This window comes from Glycine max, chromosome 18 (assembly GCF_000004515.6).
Source record: "Glycine max cultivar Williams 82 chromosome 18, Glycine_max_v4.0, whole genome shotgun sequence".
Taxonomy (NCBI): domain Eukaryota; kingdom Viridiplantae; phylum Streptophyta; class Magnoliopsida; order Fabales; family Fabaceae; genus Glycine; species Glycine max.
The window spans coordinates 56,359,437-56,380,002 of record NC_038254.2 but is presented as its reverse complement, the minus strand read 5'-3'; the positions used below and the strand labels follow the sequence as shown (position 1 = coordinate 56,380,002).

The 20,566-nt window shown below is 33.6% G+C and overlaps 2 protein-coding genes across 2 annotated transcripts; both read right to left on the bottom strand.

Moving 5' to 3' along the window:
* Positions 1–912: 912 nt before the first annotated feature.
* LOC100784873 (proline-rich receptor-like protein kinase PERK8) lies at positions 913–7,889 on the bottom strand. Its single transcript, XM_003551747.5, has 8 exons — positions 5,956–7,889; positions 4,544–4,954; positions 3,433–3,519; positions 3,063–3,133; positions 2,817–2,893; positions 2,335–2,482; positions 1,495–1,656; positions 913–1,382 (listed from the first exon to the last, which is right to left on the bottom strand). Exons 1-8 carry the CDS (start codon positions 7,025–7,027, stop codon positions 1,140–1,142), a joined length of 2,271 nt encoding a protein of 756 aa, XP_003551795.1. The 5' UTR covers positions 7,028–7,889; the 3' UTR covers positions 913–1,139.
* A 5,332-nt stretch (positions 7,890–13,221) lies between these two features.
* Positions 13,222–15,472, bottom strand: LOC121174049 (dentin sialophosphoprotein). Its single transcript, XM_041012213.1, has 2 exons — positions 14,334–15,472; positions 13,222–14,240 (listed from the first exon to the last, which is right to left on the bottom strand). The coding sequence occupies exons 1-2, from the start codon at positions 15,325–15,327 to the stop codon at positions 13,558–13,560; spliced, it is 1,677 nt and encodes a 558-aa protein (XP_040868147.1). The 5' UTR covers positions 15,328–15,472; the 3' UTR covers positions 13,222–13,557.
* Positions 15,473–20,566: the final 5,094 nt, after the last annotated feature.

The following is a 20,566-nucleotide window of genomic DNA, read 5'->3' as shown; positions in this document are numbered from 1 at the left end:
ATAAAAATGTTTAGATTTTCAAATAATAAAAGATTGACTTTACTTTTTGAGCAACTTCATTTCTTTTTTTTGTTTTACTCTTTTAAGTAACTTGACCTCTTATATATATATATAAGCTTTTTTTATAAAAGAAAAGAGTAAAATGTCATGCACTCAAATTTGTCAAGGAAAGATAGTTTAATTTTTAAGTTAAAAGGAATAGCAAGGGAAGAGAGTGTTATTTATTCTTTCCATTTTGTATTGCTTCGACAAACCCCTATAATAAAATGAAAAAATGTTTTTATTATATACTGTGAACAATGAAAAATATGTATTTCAAGGGTATTTTTGAAAGAAAAACAAATACATACAAGCATGGAGGCTAACAAAGCCCTCATTATTTCCACCAAACTATGGTTAAATTGGTCTATTACTAGTTGATAGGTCCATTAAGACCACTCCTATGGGCTATTGCTTCCTATACTCTCTTTTTTGCATCTGTACTCCATAGTCCATAGCCCATAATCCACAGGAAGGTGAAAAGATTTGAATGGATAAAATTGCCCCCACAACCTTAGCCCCTCCTCTTCCTTATGTGCCGCTCAATCAACCCTCATTCTCCTTTTCTTCCACCTCCCTCCTTTGTCAATTTGTTGGAGAAGATCATCAGAAACTTGGAGAATACTACTTCCAATTTGACGTGGGTCTAACACATTGCAGAATTTGAACCAAACAAGCACATATATCACAATGAATTAGAAACAAAGTAAAAAGAAATGAAAACAAAGTGAATTGAAATACAAATTTTGAATTAAAATTGGATGTAAAAGTGTGAAACTCTTGTTATTTCATTGTTCATTTCTCTCTTTTTTACTCTCTTTCCCTACAAACAAAAACAATATATAAGCATAAATTGTGATTTTAAGGGCAGTGTTGAATTCAGATCGATCATGGTATTATACATGAATAAATAAATACATTGCGTTATGTAACAAATAGCCTAATTTACAAAGAATACAAAGGGCCATAGCAAGCAAAATCATGTTAGGAAAATGAGAACAAAAATAGTAAAAATGAGATTTACACCACAGGAAATGCATTGACAGGTGGGTGCTGTGTGCATGCAATCCCTTAAAGAAAGAGTGAGTGAGTCATGTCACTCAAACGTTCCCATGCCCAGTTTTATTTTGGGAGAAGACAGTTGTTGGGTCGTGATCTCTACTCCTCCAGCTACTCTGAGACTCATTGAAGAAACCGGAACTATCTTGGCTCCCAAAAGCCATCCTCCTAAACATTCTGATTTGTGCAGATTGCTGCGCCGAATCAAACACCGAACTCTGTCCCGGTTTCATTCCGTTATTGAGATCCGTAAACTCATCCAAGGAATCTAAAGCTCTCACCACCTGGGAAGGAAGCAGCAATGTGCAAAGTATGCACAGTTATCATCTTCAAAATCACAACAAATATGTATGACCTGCATGGCATGGCATGCTCAAGTTCATAGAATAAAATTACCTGACTCATGCGTGGTCTCTTCACCGATGAGTGGCGTACACAGGCTGCGGCAGCCTCGATCATCCGAAACATTTCATTTCTATCGTAGTTCTTCCCCAGTCTTGGATCCACCAAAATTTCAAAGTCCTCATTGTCAAGTGCTTCCGTCAACAGAGGTCGAGCCTGGAAATAAGTTTGATAATTATGAAAATGAGCAATTTAAATTAATGTGCTTCGGATTCCATTCCCTTGTCTTGTTTCTTTTATATTACAACTAAGAAGATGCATGTGATGTGATTTAGTACTATTATGTGAACAAATAAAGGCAAGTACAAGTTCATCGTATAATTGATCACAAATATATATATCCTTCAGCAGTTCAACATTGGAAATTTTGGTAAAAAACCATTAATAGAATTCTATCTCTAGGAAACATGTGTGCCACTTCCTTGTCTTCCTCTTTATTTTTATTTTTTTCCATTTGGTCTAACCGTCAACTTCTTCAATTCGGTAAATTCACTTGCACGTTCCAGCTCCTAGGTTATCTATTATGAATGTCTCACAGCTCAAAGAAAACAAGGAAAAAAATTGTGATGTTTGGAATGCTGTGTCTAAATTTTCAATTCTATGTTTCCACTGATAATTGTAAAAACGTTACTTTGTTTTTTTATTTTATAATTTATTTCCAGTTTTCAAAAATTTAAAATGATGAAAACAAGATTTGTTGTTTTATAATATCTAAACCTACGAAGCCGTGTCAAATAATAATATAGGAATCCTTCACTGAACTACTACTACTACTACTAATAATAATAATCATAATCAAACAAATGTTAAGCGAAATATGCGAGTGCGACTCACCCATTCAACCAGGCTCTCATCACCAATTGGTTGAGATGCATCTACAGGCTTCCGACCTGTAATTAGCTCCAAAAGCACAACCCCAAAAGAATATACATCAGACTTTTCAGTAAGTTTTCCACTTGTCGCATATTCTGGTGCCATGTACCTGGCAATTCAGACCATTATTCCCATTAGGTATACTTAGAATAGGAACAGTTCATACTTGAGTGTTATCAATATCCAAAAGACTCTCAGCTTCATGTGAATCAAAAATGCCTTAAAACAAGGCATATTAGATCAAAGATCAATAAATAATATCCAAACAAGATACAACATGAGAGGGGAAAAATTAAGATGAAAAGGTTTCAATTTGATTTACATTTATTCAGATAATCAATACAGATAGTCTGAACACAGTAAAATTTAAGGGCTAATAATAGGATTCCGTTAATAAACACTAAATTATGTGACTCAAGCTACATTATAGACAAAGAACCTACCCAAAGGTTCCCATTACACGTGTAGTTACATGTGTATTTGAATCTAATGCCAATTTTGCAAGCCCAAAGTCCGAAACCTGACGACCAGATCATACCAAAAAAAATGAAGTCACAATCAAAAAAATAATTGAAGATGCCAATGAGCACAAGTTGGCCTTTAAGCATGAATCAATTTACTAAACAGACTTCATCAAAAATTTCAAAATGTATTCTGCATCAGAGGTACAGATTATAAGAGTAGCTTACTTGAGCTTCATAGTTGAGATCAAGTAGGATGTTTGATGACTTAATATCTCGATGAATAATGCGTGGATGACCTGATAAATTAATTAACAAGAAATAAGAAGATAAGCTGTGTAATATGCTATAAAACCCAAAAAGATAAAGTGTAAAAACATGTGAATGTGCAATAAAAAATAATGCAACCATGTCTGCTGTTAGCATCTTAATTATGGTTGCAAAATTTCTACAGATCCCAGTGTACTTAGTTTAAAGAAAAATATATATTTTAAAAGAACGTCTCCAAGCATAAAAGGAACATGTAGTGCCATGGAAACACCTTGTCTTCTGTGGATAATTATATACATGAGAATACTATGAAAAAGAAGAAACTTACAGTCTTCATGCAAGTAAGCTATTCCACGAGCTGCACCAGCAGCAACCTTGACTCTGGTAGGCCAATCTAGAACTGGTCTATTTTCACCTGCAAAAATTTAAATTTACTGGTCACATTTTAAGATTAAATTTTAGATGAACTATTAAGTCCTTAAACCTAAAACATGGATTTATAACAATGATGGGAACTTACTGAGCAACCTACTTGGATTTAAACTCAGGAGCAACAACAATGGTGATAATGATGAATTCACAGAAAAACAATAAATCATGTGTTTCTATTACCATAGTGAATACTAATAAAATTATATAATCCATAATTTTTAAATATTCTTGAAGTTCATCACTGAAATATTAAAATTAAAATTTTAAAAAAGGAGGGTTCAAATCATTCGTGATCACACAAATAAATGAACTTTATTAATGATACTTCCATGATTTATCAAAAGGAGATATCAAACATATCTCCATAAAGCATGGAAACACCCTTTTGATGCCATGTACGTGTGTTGGACACCTGTTTGCTTGACACAACCTTAGTACAACACATTAATGAGTAATGACACATCCAACAAGTATGTGTCCATTTTATTTTGGCTTTGCAAGGTGGGGTGCAGCATAGTCGCATAGACATGACATGGATATCTAAAAAGAAATAAGCATAGCTCTGTTATAAACTTTTAAGCAATTTTAAAAAATAAAAAATGAATATAAGGCAGGGGTGCTACTGTCAAACTAGTAAACTGCTTTGATTGAGCATGTAATTGTACATGGCTAGAACTACTTGGACGAGAGTTCATTCAGAAAATATTTTAAAAAATGTCAACAGAAATTATGCTCCATGTTTTCTGGAAGGGGGTTATAAAATAACAAATATCGGTACATGTGACATACATCAAGATTTTGTAAACGGTGAAGTTTATATATAAAATTATGATCAGACCTCATCTTCTACACCCCTCTCTAAAAAGGGATGTCAAACACTCATTTTCCTTTTAGAAATTGGTAGGTCCCTGTGTCAGTGTATATGTTTTATAGCTTGTGTTGTAAATTTGTGATGAATTAATTATTGTTGTCTATTCAAATTATTTAATCAGAGATATGTATCTAACCGTGGAGATGGTAATGAAGAGTATCGTTGGGAACATAGTCATATACAAGCAATCTCTGATGCTCGGATATACAGTAACCAACTAAAGAAACCAGATGACGATGATGTACACGGCTAATAATCTCAACTTCTGCCCTGAATTCGCGTTCCCCTTGCCCACCACCAATTTTGAGCTGTTTCACAGCTACTTCTCTTCCATCTATCAGCAAACCTTTATAAACACAGCCAAATCCACCTTCTCCCAACAAATTTTGTGCTGAAAACCCATTTGTAGCTTGAATAAGTTCTTCATATGTGAACCATGATCTTGAACTACTTACACCACCAGGCTCTGATGGAGAATATACAAAATCACTACCAGAGCCACTACCTAAAAAGTTGGCCGGAGACTGCGGCCTCAAGAATAAGGTACCTAGAAGAGAATATCAATGTTCAAAAGGATTATTCTAGTGTCCATTTACACATAAATTGTAGCTGAATTTATAAAGCTACTATAAACAAATGCCTGTGGTATAGTGCCATGTCATTTAAACATAAAGAAACTATCATTCCAAATTCTTTTAGAACAAAACAAAGTCTAACAAGAATTGTCCAGCTTAATTATTTTACTCGGCCAAAATTTGTCACAAATAATGTAGAAACCAAAGTTGCCACCAAGAACGCAACAGAGATTTTTTTGTGAGGTGTTACAAGGACAGCATGGAGGTTTAAATGAATAAAAAGCTGTACAAACTACCCAAAGCTGTCACCACTAACTAACCCAATTCTAGTGTCTTGCAACAGAGATTGAGGGTTCAACAAAGGCATATTATTAATGAAAATAAATAGATCAGTAATTGCATTGATTTGATTTAAGCTGGCAATAAAGCAAAATGGAACAAAATAACAAAATGCAGAGTAAAAATGACTTCTAGACCAGTTCTAGGCCATGAAGATCAGAGAAGCATTTACATCTTTTATAGGCAACTACAAACACCATAAACTAAAACCACCCCTTTCAAGTATCAGATTAATTGTATTTACCCAGAGATAGCAAGCTATAATGTAATGCCCAACAATTATGGATATAGAGACATGCAAAATCAAATAAATGAACCCCATCTTAAAGGAAGAGAAATTGGTATTAGGTGGTAATGGAGATTGATACATTGACAATGGACTTCTGGTTTGGAGTCTTTAATGAATAATTTAAGACCTAGAATTGCAGGACTTCTGATGCATTATTGAAGTATCCAGGAAACAGAATCCATTATATCTGAGAGTATCTAATTCAAGTTTAAGCACTACTGGGAAATTCTTTTGATATTTATCTCAGTAACAAATTTCCAAGGTTAACAACAAACAACATTGAAGAACCAACAAGATAATACATTCCTAATGTAGTAGTTGGTAGTACATAACACGATGAAATACCTGAATTGTGGGATGAGGTAAATGGAGAAGGAGCAGCATAACTACCTCTTGATCCTGTTCCCTTCTTCTTTTTCTTCTGTGCAAACCACACAGCCATAACAAGAAGGCTGAGGACAATAAAACCAACTACAATTCCAATAGCCACAGATCCTCCAGTGCTCAACCCTCCAGAATGTGAAGGTGTGTTGTTTGAAGACATACTGTTAGTACCATCATTAGTAGGTCTAGCAGTGGGTTTCTCAGTTGGAAGAGAGGGTAGCGACACCTTCGGACCCCCCACCACTGTTTTATTAGTTGGGGGATCAGGCAAAGAAGCTGGAGGTGAAGATCCTGAAGGGTCTGAAGGAGGAGTTGAAGGCAATGTGGATGGAGGGGGAACATCAGAGGAAGGAGGTTTAGGAGGAGTTTCAGAAACTGATGGAGGAGATGCATGTGAAGGAGTAGTTTTTGGTGGATTTTCTTTCTCTGGAGGAGTTCTAGTGGTTGGTGGCCTTGGAAAATTGGCCGGAGGAGGAGGAGATGGCGAAATCGGTCGAGAGGGAGGTGGAATTGTTGTGGGAGGTGATTGAGGAGGAGGGGAACCGGCTGGTGGAGATGGTGGAGACAAATTTGGAAGGGAAGGTGGAGTTTCAGCTGGAGGAGGGGATGTGGTAGCTGGTGGTGAGGGGGGAGATGTTGTAACTGGTGGTGAGGGGGGAGATGTTGTAACTGGTGGGGTTGGAGATGCAGGTGGCAATGGTGGTGGAGAATCAGGTGGTGATGGAGGGGGCAAAGTTGGTGGTGGTGTAGATGATGGTGGAGGAGACAGTGATATGGAAGGAGGAGGGGTTAATGGCACTGCCTGAGGAGGAGAAGGAGGTGGAGCAGAAGGGTCAGAAGGAGATGAAGGAGCAGGGGAATTGGGTGTTTGTGTTTGTGTTTGTGTTTGATTAGGCTGAGAAGAACTGGGAGGTGATGGTGGGGTGGAAGTGTTTGTTGGAGAAGATGAAGAAGGAGGTGGTGATAAAATAGCACCAAGTGCTGGAGGCACTGCAACAGGGGAAGCATTTGGGGAAGGGTTTGCTGAAGCCATCACTGCACAAATCTTCCCTCAAGAACAAAATGTACTAGTTAAAGTTAAACAATTCCGTCACCACTACTTTGATGATGATACTTTCCAAAACCACTCACTAAAACTCTCCAATTTCCGATCTTTTCCCAGAATCAAATTTCATCACAACACCCCATATCAAGCATCAACTTAAGATTTCAGATCAACCATTCCACTGGCAATGCTCAAATTTCTTCAGAGAAAAAAAAAAACAACACAACGACGAAGACAACCCAATTTCTTGAAAATAAAAAATAATAAAAAACTTAACTTTGGCAAAGTGCAAAAAGTCAATACCCACAAACTACTTTCAAGAAGAGCTAATGCTTTTGTAGGGTACAACACCTGACAAAAAGCAAATTCAGTGGGAAAAGAAACCCAGCTTATGAAACAAAACCTTTTTGCAAATCAAGGAGCATCTAATCTCCAAGCATTATTATGGCCCAGATTTGTCACTGCTCTAACACACTGGCGTTGCCAAAATGCAGCTTGCAACATACCCAGATCTCCGAAACTCACTAATGACCTAAAAATGCAACCTTCAGCAATATCGGCCAAGAGGGTCCTTGCATGTACAAAAGAAAGGAAGGTTCAGAACTCTACAGGAAAAAGCTCATTTTGCGGAATATGACAATAGTGGCACACACAGCACAGCACACCCCACAATATGCGCAAAGGAGAACGTGGAGACGACTTTCAGAATAGGCACCGTTTCACTCTCTCTCTATGTCAGTCCTTCTTCACTCACATGCATTGCCAAAGAAAAAAGGTCGTGTCCCAATTGAAAATTGGGACAAACAATCATTCAACCGTATATGATTTTGTTTTGTTTTTATTTTTTACTTTTTTTGAATTGGAGGGACGAAAGTGGTTCTGATGTCTTGCTTTTATCGCTTTGTCACTTTATTTTTGTGTCGAGAAGAAATCCCATCCCACTAACACACCCAAGTACATTCATACATAATTATTAAACTCATAATAAAATATGTTAAAAAAAAAGTATCTTATTAGTATTTTTTCTCATTAATCATCTAAAAAAAGTATTTTTTTTGTCATTGAATAGTTAATATGCTGACATGAAGAGTATTAATTTTTTAATGCACTCAGTTTCTAATATTAATTAACAATGCTTAGAAATTAAAAAAATAACGGTTGTGATTCATTAAATAAAAAATAAAACTTAAAAACTTGTTATTTCTAATAATCAAAAGATCAATAAATTCGAGTGTGTTAGAACCTTTTTATAAAGTTTCTTTTTACCGTCGTGGTTTCCTTTTTTGGGTGGAATTTCACGTTTAACAGTTGTAAGTTCCTGTTTACAGTGTTAAGATTCTTTACTATTTTGGTGAGATACTTTGTGACATTCTATTCTTCTTATCGCTTCAATTTTTTCACTTTGTTGGCTCTAAAATAATAAAGAGTATCTCAAAAAGTTTTTGTATATAATCACAAAAAAAATAATAAATAAATTCATTTTTAATTATAAATTTCTTTATTTCATTATAGTTGTAACCTTATCATTTATAATTTACCCCCAAAAAATCCGTTGGGTGAAAGAATATTTTTTTGGCATTTTAATTCATTTTTCAAAAGTAGTTTTTTGTTTTAAATTATAATAAGGTGAGTACATCCTCATCCCCCCCAACACAACCAAATAAAATTTCGGGAATTAGTTAATTAAAGTTAATTAGAATAAGCAGTAGTCTACTCTACAATAAAAAATGATTATTACAAAAATGATTTTATTATAGTTGGAGAGTAGTGGCATAGAATGTTGCACTGATTGGCTATGATTGTGAGTTATGGTTGGCATTAAATATAAAGTCTAGTAAGTGAAGAAGCAAAGCAAGAGCATTAGTTGGAATTAATAGTCAAGAGGTTGATTCTAACTTCAATTTTATTCTATTATTGTATTCTTTTCTTGCATGTCATTCTTGCCATTGTCACAATTTCTACCAAAATCCATCACACGCACTGCAAGAAGGGAAATAGTTCTCAAAATCACAATTGCAATGACATGAAGTTGTCCAATTAGTGATGTTTATAGGCACATAATTCTTCAAAGCTAAGTTTACAGTTTGTTGAGCTAAAATATTTTAAATAGATGGCTTGCTTGGTGACCCATTAAAAATATGGCTAATAGCAGTGGCTTACTTGCTCTCTTTGCCAACTTTTCAATATGCAAAGAAAAAAAAACAAAGAAAGAAAACTATTAATAACGTGTTTCGGTGTTTGATTTTTCGTCAATAAGAATGACTAAACACGTAAATGAAAAAGTAATAGTTAATTAACTTTAGCCAATTTACACGAAGTTCTTTTTTAAGGAAAAATTAAACTAAATGCAAATTGACACTATTAACTATTAAGTAGTATGAACATCAGAACATCTTCATTTTAACCAGGAAAGAAATTACGCATGAACAATCCAATGATTTTTATCCCCTAAATATCGCTACATCATGGAAAAGTGGTGATACGGTTTTTTTTCAAAGGGATTAAAATATGGTGCTGATTTTATAAAATAGATCATGTTTGTTTTTTTTTCTTAGTCACTCGTTTCAATATTTGTACAATTTTCATCCTATGACTAGCAAAATCATCACTAAGTGCGTAAACTAATCGATGGATGTTTTGCTTAACTTAATTAGAAGTCTTGAATTTCAAATTTTAGTTCATTAAAGTGTAGTTTGCAACATCCTCTTTTATTTGCTAATAATGTTATTGATTTGAGTTTAAATAATAGTATTGTAATTATATTTGTGCCAAATTAATGTAATTAAAAAGAGCCATAGAAATTAGCTTAGAAAACTATGAGAATTTAAATAAATTAAAGAATTGTGCATAAATTGAAATAAATTTTTGTAAAGCTTTAAAAATTTAATATGAAGTTTAATAAAAAGATTAGGTGAAGGTTAAATTAATTAATTAAACGAGTTTATCTAAAAAAATTAATTAAATGTGTGAAAAATTTAATTAGTTCATTAGATTAAGTTATTAAATAAGTACGTTTATAGATAATTAGATTTTTGAGTTAGTAAGATAATTAGTTGGATTATTAGTCTTATTTTTCTTGTGGACCAAAAACACACACCCAGTCCAATTTGGGTAACACAGCTACTAGCTTAACACGTTTTTCTTTTTAGCTTACTGAATACTCCACCCAATATAAGTTAATCCCTTTAAAAATGATCCATCGGATCAGGAGAGAGGAAGCGTCTCCACCATTGGATTAAAATTAGATTATTAATCTTCTCCCTCATTTTAACGTCACGCAGAATTGGTATCCAGAAGGTGAAAACATTAGAGAATTGAGTTTTTTTTTAAAAAAAAAAAACAGATAATTTGAGAGACAAGCGTGAGGCAAAGAGAGAGAACTTGTGAAGAGTTTAGGAAAAGAAAAAATTAAAGAAGAAAAAAATGAAAGATGCATAGCATCAGAGAAAAAGAGCAACGAGATTGAGAGAAAACAACTGGGGACTTTTTCTCTTTTCGGTACGTTGAGCCGCTGAGTCCATTGGTCCAATGTAAGATTTTCTTTAAGAATATGGAACATTCAATTTGGGCCAACCCATTTTGCGCTTCAGAAACACACACATTTATGTATGTTTATACATGCGAAATTCAAAATTAAATATTAAAAAAATTTCCCCATACATTTATCAATTTATCACCATACAAAAATTATATAATTTTTTATACATAGAAATTAGAAATTAAAGATAGGAGTTATAACAAATTGCGTACATTATCTAGTTAGCCGAACTAGAAACTCTTAATAAAAAATTATATAATTTAAATACTTGTACTATTATTTTTTATTTAACAGAAGTATAAATATATATAAATCAATAGACATGTGTGACTAATTACATAACAACAAAAGCTTTATTCCTGAATCACATAATACCATTTGAATTAGTTAAAATCAAATCCTTCAAAATATTCTTTACTACAAGATCCTTTTCAATAATTTTCTCTAATATTTTCTCTTGTTGTCTCTATCCCTTTTCACATAACTAAAAACAATTTAATTCGCTTTCTTTTTTCATCTACGAGTCTTGTATATGTCAAAAACCACTTTAATTTATTTTTGTCATTTTTTTCTTTATGGACATCACATTAATGTCTCTCCATATACATCAGTTATGTACATTGTTTAGGGTATAATTGTTGGGAACAACTACTCTATTACTACTGCTAAGAAACTAATACTACTGCTTAGAAACTAAGAAGGAAAATTAATTGAGATAATTGTTTTGATGCTTTATTCATTTCACTACTTGATATGTTTATACTAATTGCTCTAACATAATTGGAAATGGTTATAACATAATTATCTTGTTTAACTAACTAGTGAAATGTTGTAACTAACTAAAGTGGAGGGTCTACAACCACTTAGTGTCTGTTGTTATTGATATTAACTTCTATGTTGTGGTCTGGGTTCTCTGCTGAATTGCTATCAACACCATTCTCTGTTGAATTGCTATCAACATTGCTATCATTACCCACTGCTCGAAATACAACCTTGTCCTCAAGGTTGGACAATAAAAACAAGCAAAAACAGGGGTGAGTTTAGGAAACAAAAGGTACGTAAGGGGAGTGGCTTTGTTTGTGGGCTAGTATGGGCCCAATAGATAATGTCATTGCCCCTATCAGGATTACATCAGCACAAGCTTGCAATGCCTCCATGAACTCCTTGGTCTCGAAACGTGCAATGGTACCCTAGTTGTTCACCAAATTTGCTTTGGTCATTCCAATGTCACGGTCAATAATGGAAAGAGTCTTGTTGGTTTTGTCGGGCACAAGACAGATGAAGAACTATGGTTAAGCATCAAGCTTGCTCTTGTCAGAATGATCCTCCATAATTTTTACTGCAACAACGGTATAATCTCCCTGTGGCGGTGGCTTCGGAGGTGGTGGTTGATATGGCGGCGGGCGTCGACGCCGGTGAGGAACAGAACAAAGCTAAGTCGTAGTAGTGGAGAGAATCCAAATCCAACGCGGATGAATTTGGTGTGGCAGCATCCCCGAGCACGATGATGTTGTTTCATAGAGGATCTTGCGGTAACAGTCAAGGGAGGCGGAGTTGACGTGGGTGCTGTTGTTGGTGGTGGTTGTGCGTTTATTGGGAATGAGTTGGGAGGATCATCTTCTTTACTGGGCATTGGCATGTGGGGCTTGCTGTTGGCGAGTAGGTGGACGGTGGAGGAAGGGCTTGTGTTTTGGTGTTCCAACATTGCCGTTGACACTGCAAAATCCATGGAAGGTGGAGTCGGCATGGTCTGCACAGTTTGCAGAGCTAGGGTACCACACAAGGCTAGTAAGCGGATTCGGGTACTCTTAAAATCAATCCTAAGGGATTGAGTTGGATGTACATAAAGAGAAGGTAGGTGCTGAGATGGAAGGGATGACTCCTGCAAGGGTGGTTGCGGGTGGATGGTTGTGTGAAGAGGTTGCAACCAAAAGAGGTGGTCTGGAAGGTGGTGTGTTATGGCATGGCCGGAGTAAAGGTAGAGGCAACCATGGGAGGCAGCCATGGACGATAGGTCGGACCAATTGTTAGAGACAAGAGAAAGAAGATAATTGCCTTGGTTCGAGGTCAAGGTCCCTCCTGAACTAAGCTAAGCTTTTACTCGAAATGTTTCTATGCTTTTATTCATGCATTCAATATCCTATATATACACTACCTTTATAATAGCTTTTAACAAATCAGTAACTAACTTTACAACCCTAATATGATAGTGCATGCATCTTCTTCCCACTTTTATGAATACTCTATAATGGTGCTTGATTTGAGTATTTTTAATTTTCATTTTTCAAAAAAAATAAAAAATTAGAATAAAAATATATTTATTTAAAATTTAGAAAATATTTTATCTAAGAATATTTTTAAGAATAAACCCAAAACTAAAAATAACAAAGTAATGCATGTTTTTTTATTGTCTTTTCTTAAAACATGAAAACTCGATAATACTTTTGAGTATTTTCTTCTCAAATATATATTTTCTAAATTTTAAAAATTTAAAAATAAAAATTATTTTCAAAAAATAAAACAAAACATAAACCCTCAAACCAACCAAGTGCAACCATTATTTTCATTTACACTTATTCTTATATTTTTCTCACAACTCATAGTATAATTTGACATATAATAACACTACACTTGGATACAATTCTAGAACAATAAAACGAGTAATATTTTTAGACACCCGAAAAATACAAATATTCACACTCCTTATTTCTTGACATCTCTTTCTTCCTCTCCTATAGTGAAACAGTTACATTTATCACTTCTCCATCTTTTATGGTTTTATTTCTTTTAATCTTGGATTGCAGATTGATTGATTGATTCCGGATCCTCTCCAGAAACATTGAGATGTCCAAGAAACACTATCATTATTTAAAGTAAAAACAAAAGTAAACAAGAAACATAGAACCTAACAAGAGAGAAAAAAAACACAAGTAGAGCCACATAATAACCCCGAAGATGAGGTAACCTTCACCGACTCAACTCAAAGGTTGTGTCCCCCAAAGGAGCGAAAAGCCCTTAACACCATAGCCACCAAAACAACAACGAATCCGCACACAAATAACAACGCTGCAGTAACGAGAAACAAAACCGTACCAGTTGGAATCCATATAGGGCTTGTCACGATCATCAACAGAGGCATTGAAAGGATGAAAACAGTGATGATTATGCCCGCAAGAAGAAGGAGCATGACGAGGCCTAGTGTTACAAAACGACGTAGCAAGTTCCACAAAGGTGTGATCATTAGGCCAAGTAACTGTGCTGGGGTGGGGGAATCTCGAAGCTTTCCAAGAAACGACGTCGCAAGAGATAAAACATAGTCCAAGAGGGAAAGTAGTAGGGTTGCGTTTAGTGCATTCCCTAGGGCATTTTTAAAAAGTTTTTCTGGGCTGTTCATAACATCAACGGCATTAGAAGGGTTTGAGATGGTACTTGAAGCGTTTTGGAGTAGTTTTTTTGAGGAGGTTGGTTTGGATTTATTGGCCGCATTTAAGAGAGTTTTTGATGATGAGGTAATATTACCAGGGATGTTGGAAGTGTTTGAGGGGATGATGGTGTTGGGAATGTTACCAGTGATCTTGGAAGTGATGATCTTTGAAGCAATTTGAAGTGGGTTTGGGATGAGGATGTTGGCCACGTCTTCGATAGTGTTGGAAATTCCTGACACTGTGTCTGAGATGATATCAGAAGTGTTTGAGGTGATTGTTTTGGTAACATCAGAAGCAATTTGGAGAGGGTTTGAGGAGGAAGCAGCAGCACCTGAGAGTGACTTGTTTGATGAGGAGATGATGTTGGAGACTTCTGAGATGGTGTCAGCAGTGTCTGAGAGAGCGTTCGAGACGATATCAGAGGTGTTCGAGGCGACGGTTTTGGTAACATCTGAGATAATTCGGAGTGGATTTAAGGGGTTGATTAATTTGGAAGAACCTGGGAGTGAGTCGGTGACGTCTGAGACGATGTTGGAAGTGTCTGAGAGTGTGTTTGTGACGATATCAGAAGTGTTTGAAGTTATGGTGTTGGTGATATCTGAGACGGTATCGGTGATCTTGGAAGCAATTTGGAGTGGGTTTGAGGAGTTTATTTTAGAAGCATCAGGAAGTGAGTTTGAGATGATCTTGGAAGCATCTGAAAGTGTGTCTGAGGGATTGATCTTAGGTGCACCTGAGAGTGGGTTTGAAGAGATAATCTCTGAAGCATCTGAAAGTGAGTCTAAGGGGTTGATGCTGGATGCACCTGAGAGTGGATCTGAGATGTTATTGGAGACATCTGAGACGATATTGGAGACGTCTGAGAGAGTGTTTGAGACTATATTAGAAGTGTTTGAAGTGATGGTTTTGGCAACATCTGAGACAGTGTCAGTGATCTTTGAAGCAACTTGGAGTGGGTTTGAGGAGTTGATTATGGAAGCATCTGGGAGTACTGAGTCTGGGGAGATGATCTTGGAAGCATCAGAAAGTGGGTTTGAGGAGATGATCTTAGAAGCATCAGAAAGTGATTCTGAGGGATTGATTATGTTGGAAGCACCTGAGAGTGGGTCTGAGATGATGTTTGCAGTATCAGAAAGAGTGTTTGAGATGATATCAGAAGTGTTTGAGGTGATGGTTTTGGTAACATCTGAGACGATGTTAGTAGTAGCACCTAGTAGAGTGTTTGTTGGAGAAAGAATATTATTGCCAATGGTGGGTGTAGTGTTGATTACTGGAATGGAGGGTTGAACTGCACTGGTGACACCTTTTGTGAGGTTCTTCAACATCTTCGCGAAGTAGTGTTACTGATGAATGATGAGAAATGAAAGAAGTACGTTGAACTACGAAGAAAACTGAATATGGTAGATGCTAGCTATAGCTGGTAAGAATGGAGGCTTTTTGTTATATTATATATACATATACATATTTGAAATATAAATTAAATCACTGAAGCATATAGTGTGGTGGGGACTTGAAATTGGAGGACCACCACCGGAGAATTAGCGTAATGCCCTAGCCAGTATCATATGTCTAATATGAGGTTATATATGCTTTAGAGAAATTCTATTTGCATGATATTTAGTTAGTATAATATTTTTCTATAAAGTATGTAACGTAATAGAAATAAATAATAAAAAGTATTCTAAAATGTGTTTATAATAATAATATATATCACTGTATCCTTTTCACCATTATGATGTACTGCTATATGGTAGTATAAAAATATTCTAAACGAAAGGATGTTTTTTTACTGCAAACGAAAGGATTAAAAGGCAGATATCATGCACCCACAGGTATCACTAAGGAGGGTTGGAGGCATTATCTTTATTTTAAAACTGAGTAAAATTAATTTTAAATAGTACTAAAACATAATTAAAATGTATATTTAAAAATAATCTCAATTTTAAATTTTATGTTGAAACTTTTTTACGTTGAGCTGAATCGACTCTAAAATGTTTTTCAGGACACTTTAAGGTTTTGAAATTATATTTTCTATAAAAAAATTTAATTAATAGACCAACTTCTTAACGCAAAAGAAAAAAAAAAACAAAGCATGTCAAGTTAAATATTAATATTCAAAGGTATCCTACACTTGATCTTAGCAAAAGGCCGAGAAAGGTATCCACTATGAAAATTTATCGTACAAAAATCTGACCCACGTGCATATAAACACATAATTAAAATGAAGAATTTAGTACAAAAATCTGGCCCACGTGTATATAAACACATAATTAAAATGAAGAATTTAGTACAAAAATCTGATCCACGTATTGTCCAACGTCAATATAAAAAATAGCCATTACAGATTTTATTTTTTTTTTTTGGTTAAGGGGAATTTGATTTATTAAAGGGATAAATTGTTTTCTAATTTTTGTTGCATTCTAGAACCATCCATATTTAAATACTACATTAGTCATCTAATTAATTTAGGTCATATGTACAATCATTACAATTTGGTAAAACTCTTCATTCAATTTTTTAATAGTTATTTTCTCACAAGTATTCGCATTTAAGGCACAAAACCATTAATTAGTTAATCTACCTGTTTGTAGTATTTGATTTGTTTTGGTTCCTAAAAGTATTCATCTATACAGATTAGCATTAGAGATAAAATTTTCTATAAATTAATAACTTGACAAAATAAACTTATTAGTAAGTATTTTTTTCCCAAGGAACTTATTAATAGTTGACACACTTTAAACAATCAGTTTAAATATATACACAAATGTGCACTTTCATTCAAATTTAATATTAAATTTATAAATTATAAAATTATGATTTACTAAAAAATTATACACCGTCTAAAAAATTATACACCGTTTAACGAAAATTTATAACAATCACTATTATTTCTTCCATACTCGTGCTATGCATGGGAAGTGGGGGGGACCATAGTTCTACTTGAAGAAACTGGAAATGGCATTAGTATATACAAAATACTCTTGGGGTAACTGAGTATGACTATTGGGTAGTACTAGGGTCGTGTGATGTATTTGTCTCTCGTAATTGTCATTAATGACTCTGGAATCATATCAAATCAAATTCACTTTTATATTATAAATTTATATATATATATATATATATATATATATATATATATATATATATATATATATATATATATATATATATATATATAATATTTAGAGTCTCTACATGTGTTTTTATTGACTAAAAAGGATAATGAAAATAAAATTGCTAATAATGTCATTAGTGACAAATTTTATTTGGTCGCTAAGTTTTTATTTATTTTTTATTCTCTTAATTATATATATTTTAATATTTCTTTTATATTTAAAGCGTTGTCTTCGTAATTAATCAAAATAATTCTCTCAGCCGCGCCATATCAAAGCATGCATTCTTAACAGTGTTACTTTTTTTTTAATTGTTATTTGTTAGAGAAGATAAAAATCCTCCCCAAATAATTAATGTATATGCATATTTATGTCTTCAACTTGAAATATTTAATCCCCAAACATGTATGTTTTGTAAAAATGACATAGTTATTATTATAAAATTTAGTTTATGAAAAGGATATTGTTTAGTTTTTTAGTCTAGAACTAGAACGATCGATATTTAAATATTACATAAGTCATTTAATTAATAATTTTGGTCATATTGATAAAATGATTACATTGTGGCATCTTCACTCAAGTATTAAGAATTTAATGTAGTTCAGTTGATAACATATGTAAAATTTGGGAAAAATAATTAACTTTAATTTTGATTTTCATAAAATACAAAAAAGAATGTTAAATGTGATTAAATCTCAATTATTAATGTTATTGTTAATAAAAAAAGTCAAATACTAAAAAAATAACAAATTTTTTATCAAATAGTACTTTTAGTACCTTAAAGAATTTGGATATGACACTCGTGGAATGCATGGGGAAGTAATATTGGAACCATGCATAAAGAAGATTAAAAGTAGATTTTGATCCAATAAACTGTCATGAACTAATGATGAGTTTCCAGTCAGAACCGTGCTTTTTTTAATCGGATATGATTCGGCCGTAAGAACAGTGTGTATTAATATTCAAAGGTAAGTAATATGAAAATTAATTAAAATATTAAAATGTATTTTGTACAAATAAAAATATCGACCGTTTGGATTATCCAACGAGAAAATAAAAAATAACACAATTTGGTTTAAGGAAGGTATAATTTGTGTGTGTGTGTGTTTTTAAGTCTACAACCATCTATCATCATGTGTCAAAGATAGATATAATGCTGTGTTAGACATGGACAAATAATTCAGAATTGGGATCATGCATGACAAATGATTATTCCAATGTATTTCAAGGTGATTTTTTTTTATGAGCAAGTCAAATATGAATATATATACTGTACCCCGGATACCGAAACCCATACACAAGAGTAAAAATAAGACAATCCCAGTAATAAACCCTTGTATCTGGTTCGTATTTATGCAGTAGTGTGGTGCATAAATATATGATAACCAGCTTCTTTACAAAAGTCAATTTTGGTTAGTCTAATTTATATATATATATATATAACGAAAATTGAGTGAGTTTTTCAAACCTTTGAGGGGATCCAACAAAGTGTTTGTGATTGTAGTGAGTGGAGACCAGACATTAAAAGTGTTAGAGATGATCTTGGAAACGTCGTGGAATCGTTTTGAGGATATCAGCAGTGTCTGAAGCGATGGTTTTAGAAACATCTGAGACAGTGTCAAAGATTATCTTAGAAGCATCTTGAAGTGGGTGGCTTGATGAGGAGATGATTTTGGAAGTTTCTGAAAGAGTGTTTGAGATGATGTCAGAAGTGTTTGAGGAGACGGTTTTAGAAACATGCGAGACAGTGCCAGAGATGACCTTAGAAACATCTTGAAGTAGGTTTGAGGAGATGAGTTTGGAAGGATCAGAGAGTGAGTCTGGGGAGATGATCTTTGACACCTCTGAGATGGGGTCAGAAGTTTCGGAGAGAGTGTTTGAGGTGACGGTTTTGGTAACACCTGAGATAGTCTCAGAAACAATATTAGTAGCACCTAGTAGAGTGTTTGTTGGAGAAAGAATGTTGCCAATGGTGGGTGCAGTGTAGGGAACTGCACTGGTGACACCTTTTGTGAGAAATCGATCGATGAAGTTGAACTATGAGGAAACAGAAAATGGAAGATGATATATATGCAAGCGGAAGCTGGAGTTGGTAAGAATATATAGGTTTTATTATGTACGTTTTATATACATATTTGAAGTGTAAAATATTAAATCGTTGGACGCTGGACCATATAGTGAAGTAAACAAAGACAAAATAAATTATAAAAAAGGTATATTCTAACATATACATCTGTATACGAATAATATCATTATTCTTTCTATCTTTTCTCCATTGTAATTATGTAGTACACATGCAAATATATATTTGAATTAACATGTGCTACATAAAGGAAAACTGATTCTAAACGTTTTCCAAGACATTTTAATTTAAGGTTTTGATACAGTTACAGTATGTTAAAAGTCTCACGTCACATTTAAGAGTTCATGTAAAAAATAGTTTATAAACATATTCTTCCGAGTGTATGTTGGGAGTTTTGTTTTTTTCTCACCATTAATTTGACATTTGTCCTATTCGTTTTATACATGTGCTCTCATTTAGTTTTAATTTTTTATAATAATTTCTTTAAAATAAATAAGTTGACACACACCTTCAAGAATCAATTTATATAAACGTGCACTTTCATCAAATTTTAATATTAACTTTATAAAATATCATAAAATTATATGTTCTCACTAAAAGAATAATTACTGTTTAACGGAGATTTATATATTCTGTAACGACAAGTTTGCTATTGTTAAACGGGTTGATAGCTATCATGAGAGTTTGTTTTAAACAACACTCGGCCATGCACCATCCAGGTAAACGGATTAACATTTTTCTTCATAGTGATTCTTCATTTCGAATGAAAAATACTTGTGATTTATAATAATACAAAAATCTGATTCAATAGAGAATACTCATTATTTATAAAATAAAATCATACTTTCTCATTTCCAAAATAAGTGATATTTAAATTTTTAATGTATTATTAATTATTTTTTCACTAATATCTCTAATAAGTTTCATTTTAGTTTTTTTAATATAATATTAAGATTAAGATTAATTTTATAAAACTATTATTCTTTTTAGTTTATTTTTTAAATTTTTTTATGTATGAAATAACTTAGGAAAATACTTATTTTGTAATAGAAGAAGTAAAAAAAAACATAACAATTTTAGGAAAATACTTCCATAAACTAACTTTCGGAAAGAGTGATTTTGGAAGAAAAAAAACAAGGAGGTACATTAAAGAAAGAGCGAGGTAGAAGTATCAATTGCCAATGTCTTATGCCAGTTGGCCCAGCCCACATTCAAACCTGAAAGACAGCCATGTCTTACTTGCAAAGGAGTTTGGGCCTTAACACTTTCCAATTTGATAACGAAGATATAACAATGTGCAACTAGTACAATAAGATATATATGTATCCATGGTCACACATGGACCACCAAAAAACATTATTATACATG

Bases quoted from the DNA above. Each gene is read 5' to 3' on its own strand.
- LOC100784873 (XM_003551747.5), bottom strand. From the start codon at position 7,027: ATGGCTTCAGCAAACCCTTCCCCAAATGCTTCCCCTGTTGCAGTGCCT. The intron at 2,483-2,816 runs GTAGGTTCTTTG...CTGAATTGCCAG, and splicing joins CGTGTAATGGGAACCTTTGG to GTACATGGCACCAGAATATG. The intron at 1,383-1,494 runs GTAATTTTATTC...CTTCCTTCCCAG, and splicing joins AGAGACCACGCATGAGTCAG to GTGGTGAGAGCTTTAGATTC.
- LOC121174049 (XM_041012213.1), bottom strand. From the start codon at position 15,327: ATGTTGAAGAACCTCACAAAAGGTGTCACCAGTGCAGTTCAACCCTCC. The intron at 14,241-14,333 runs GTGCTGCTGCTT...TCTCAGACACAG, and splicing joins ATCAAACAAGTCACTCTCAG to TGTCAGGAATTTCCAACACT.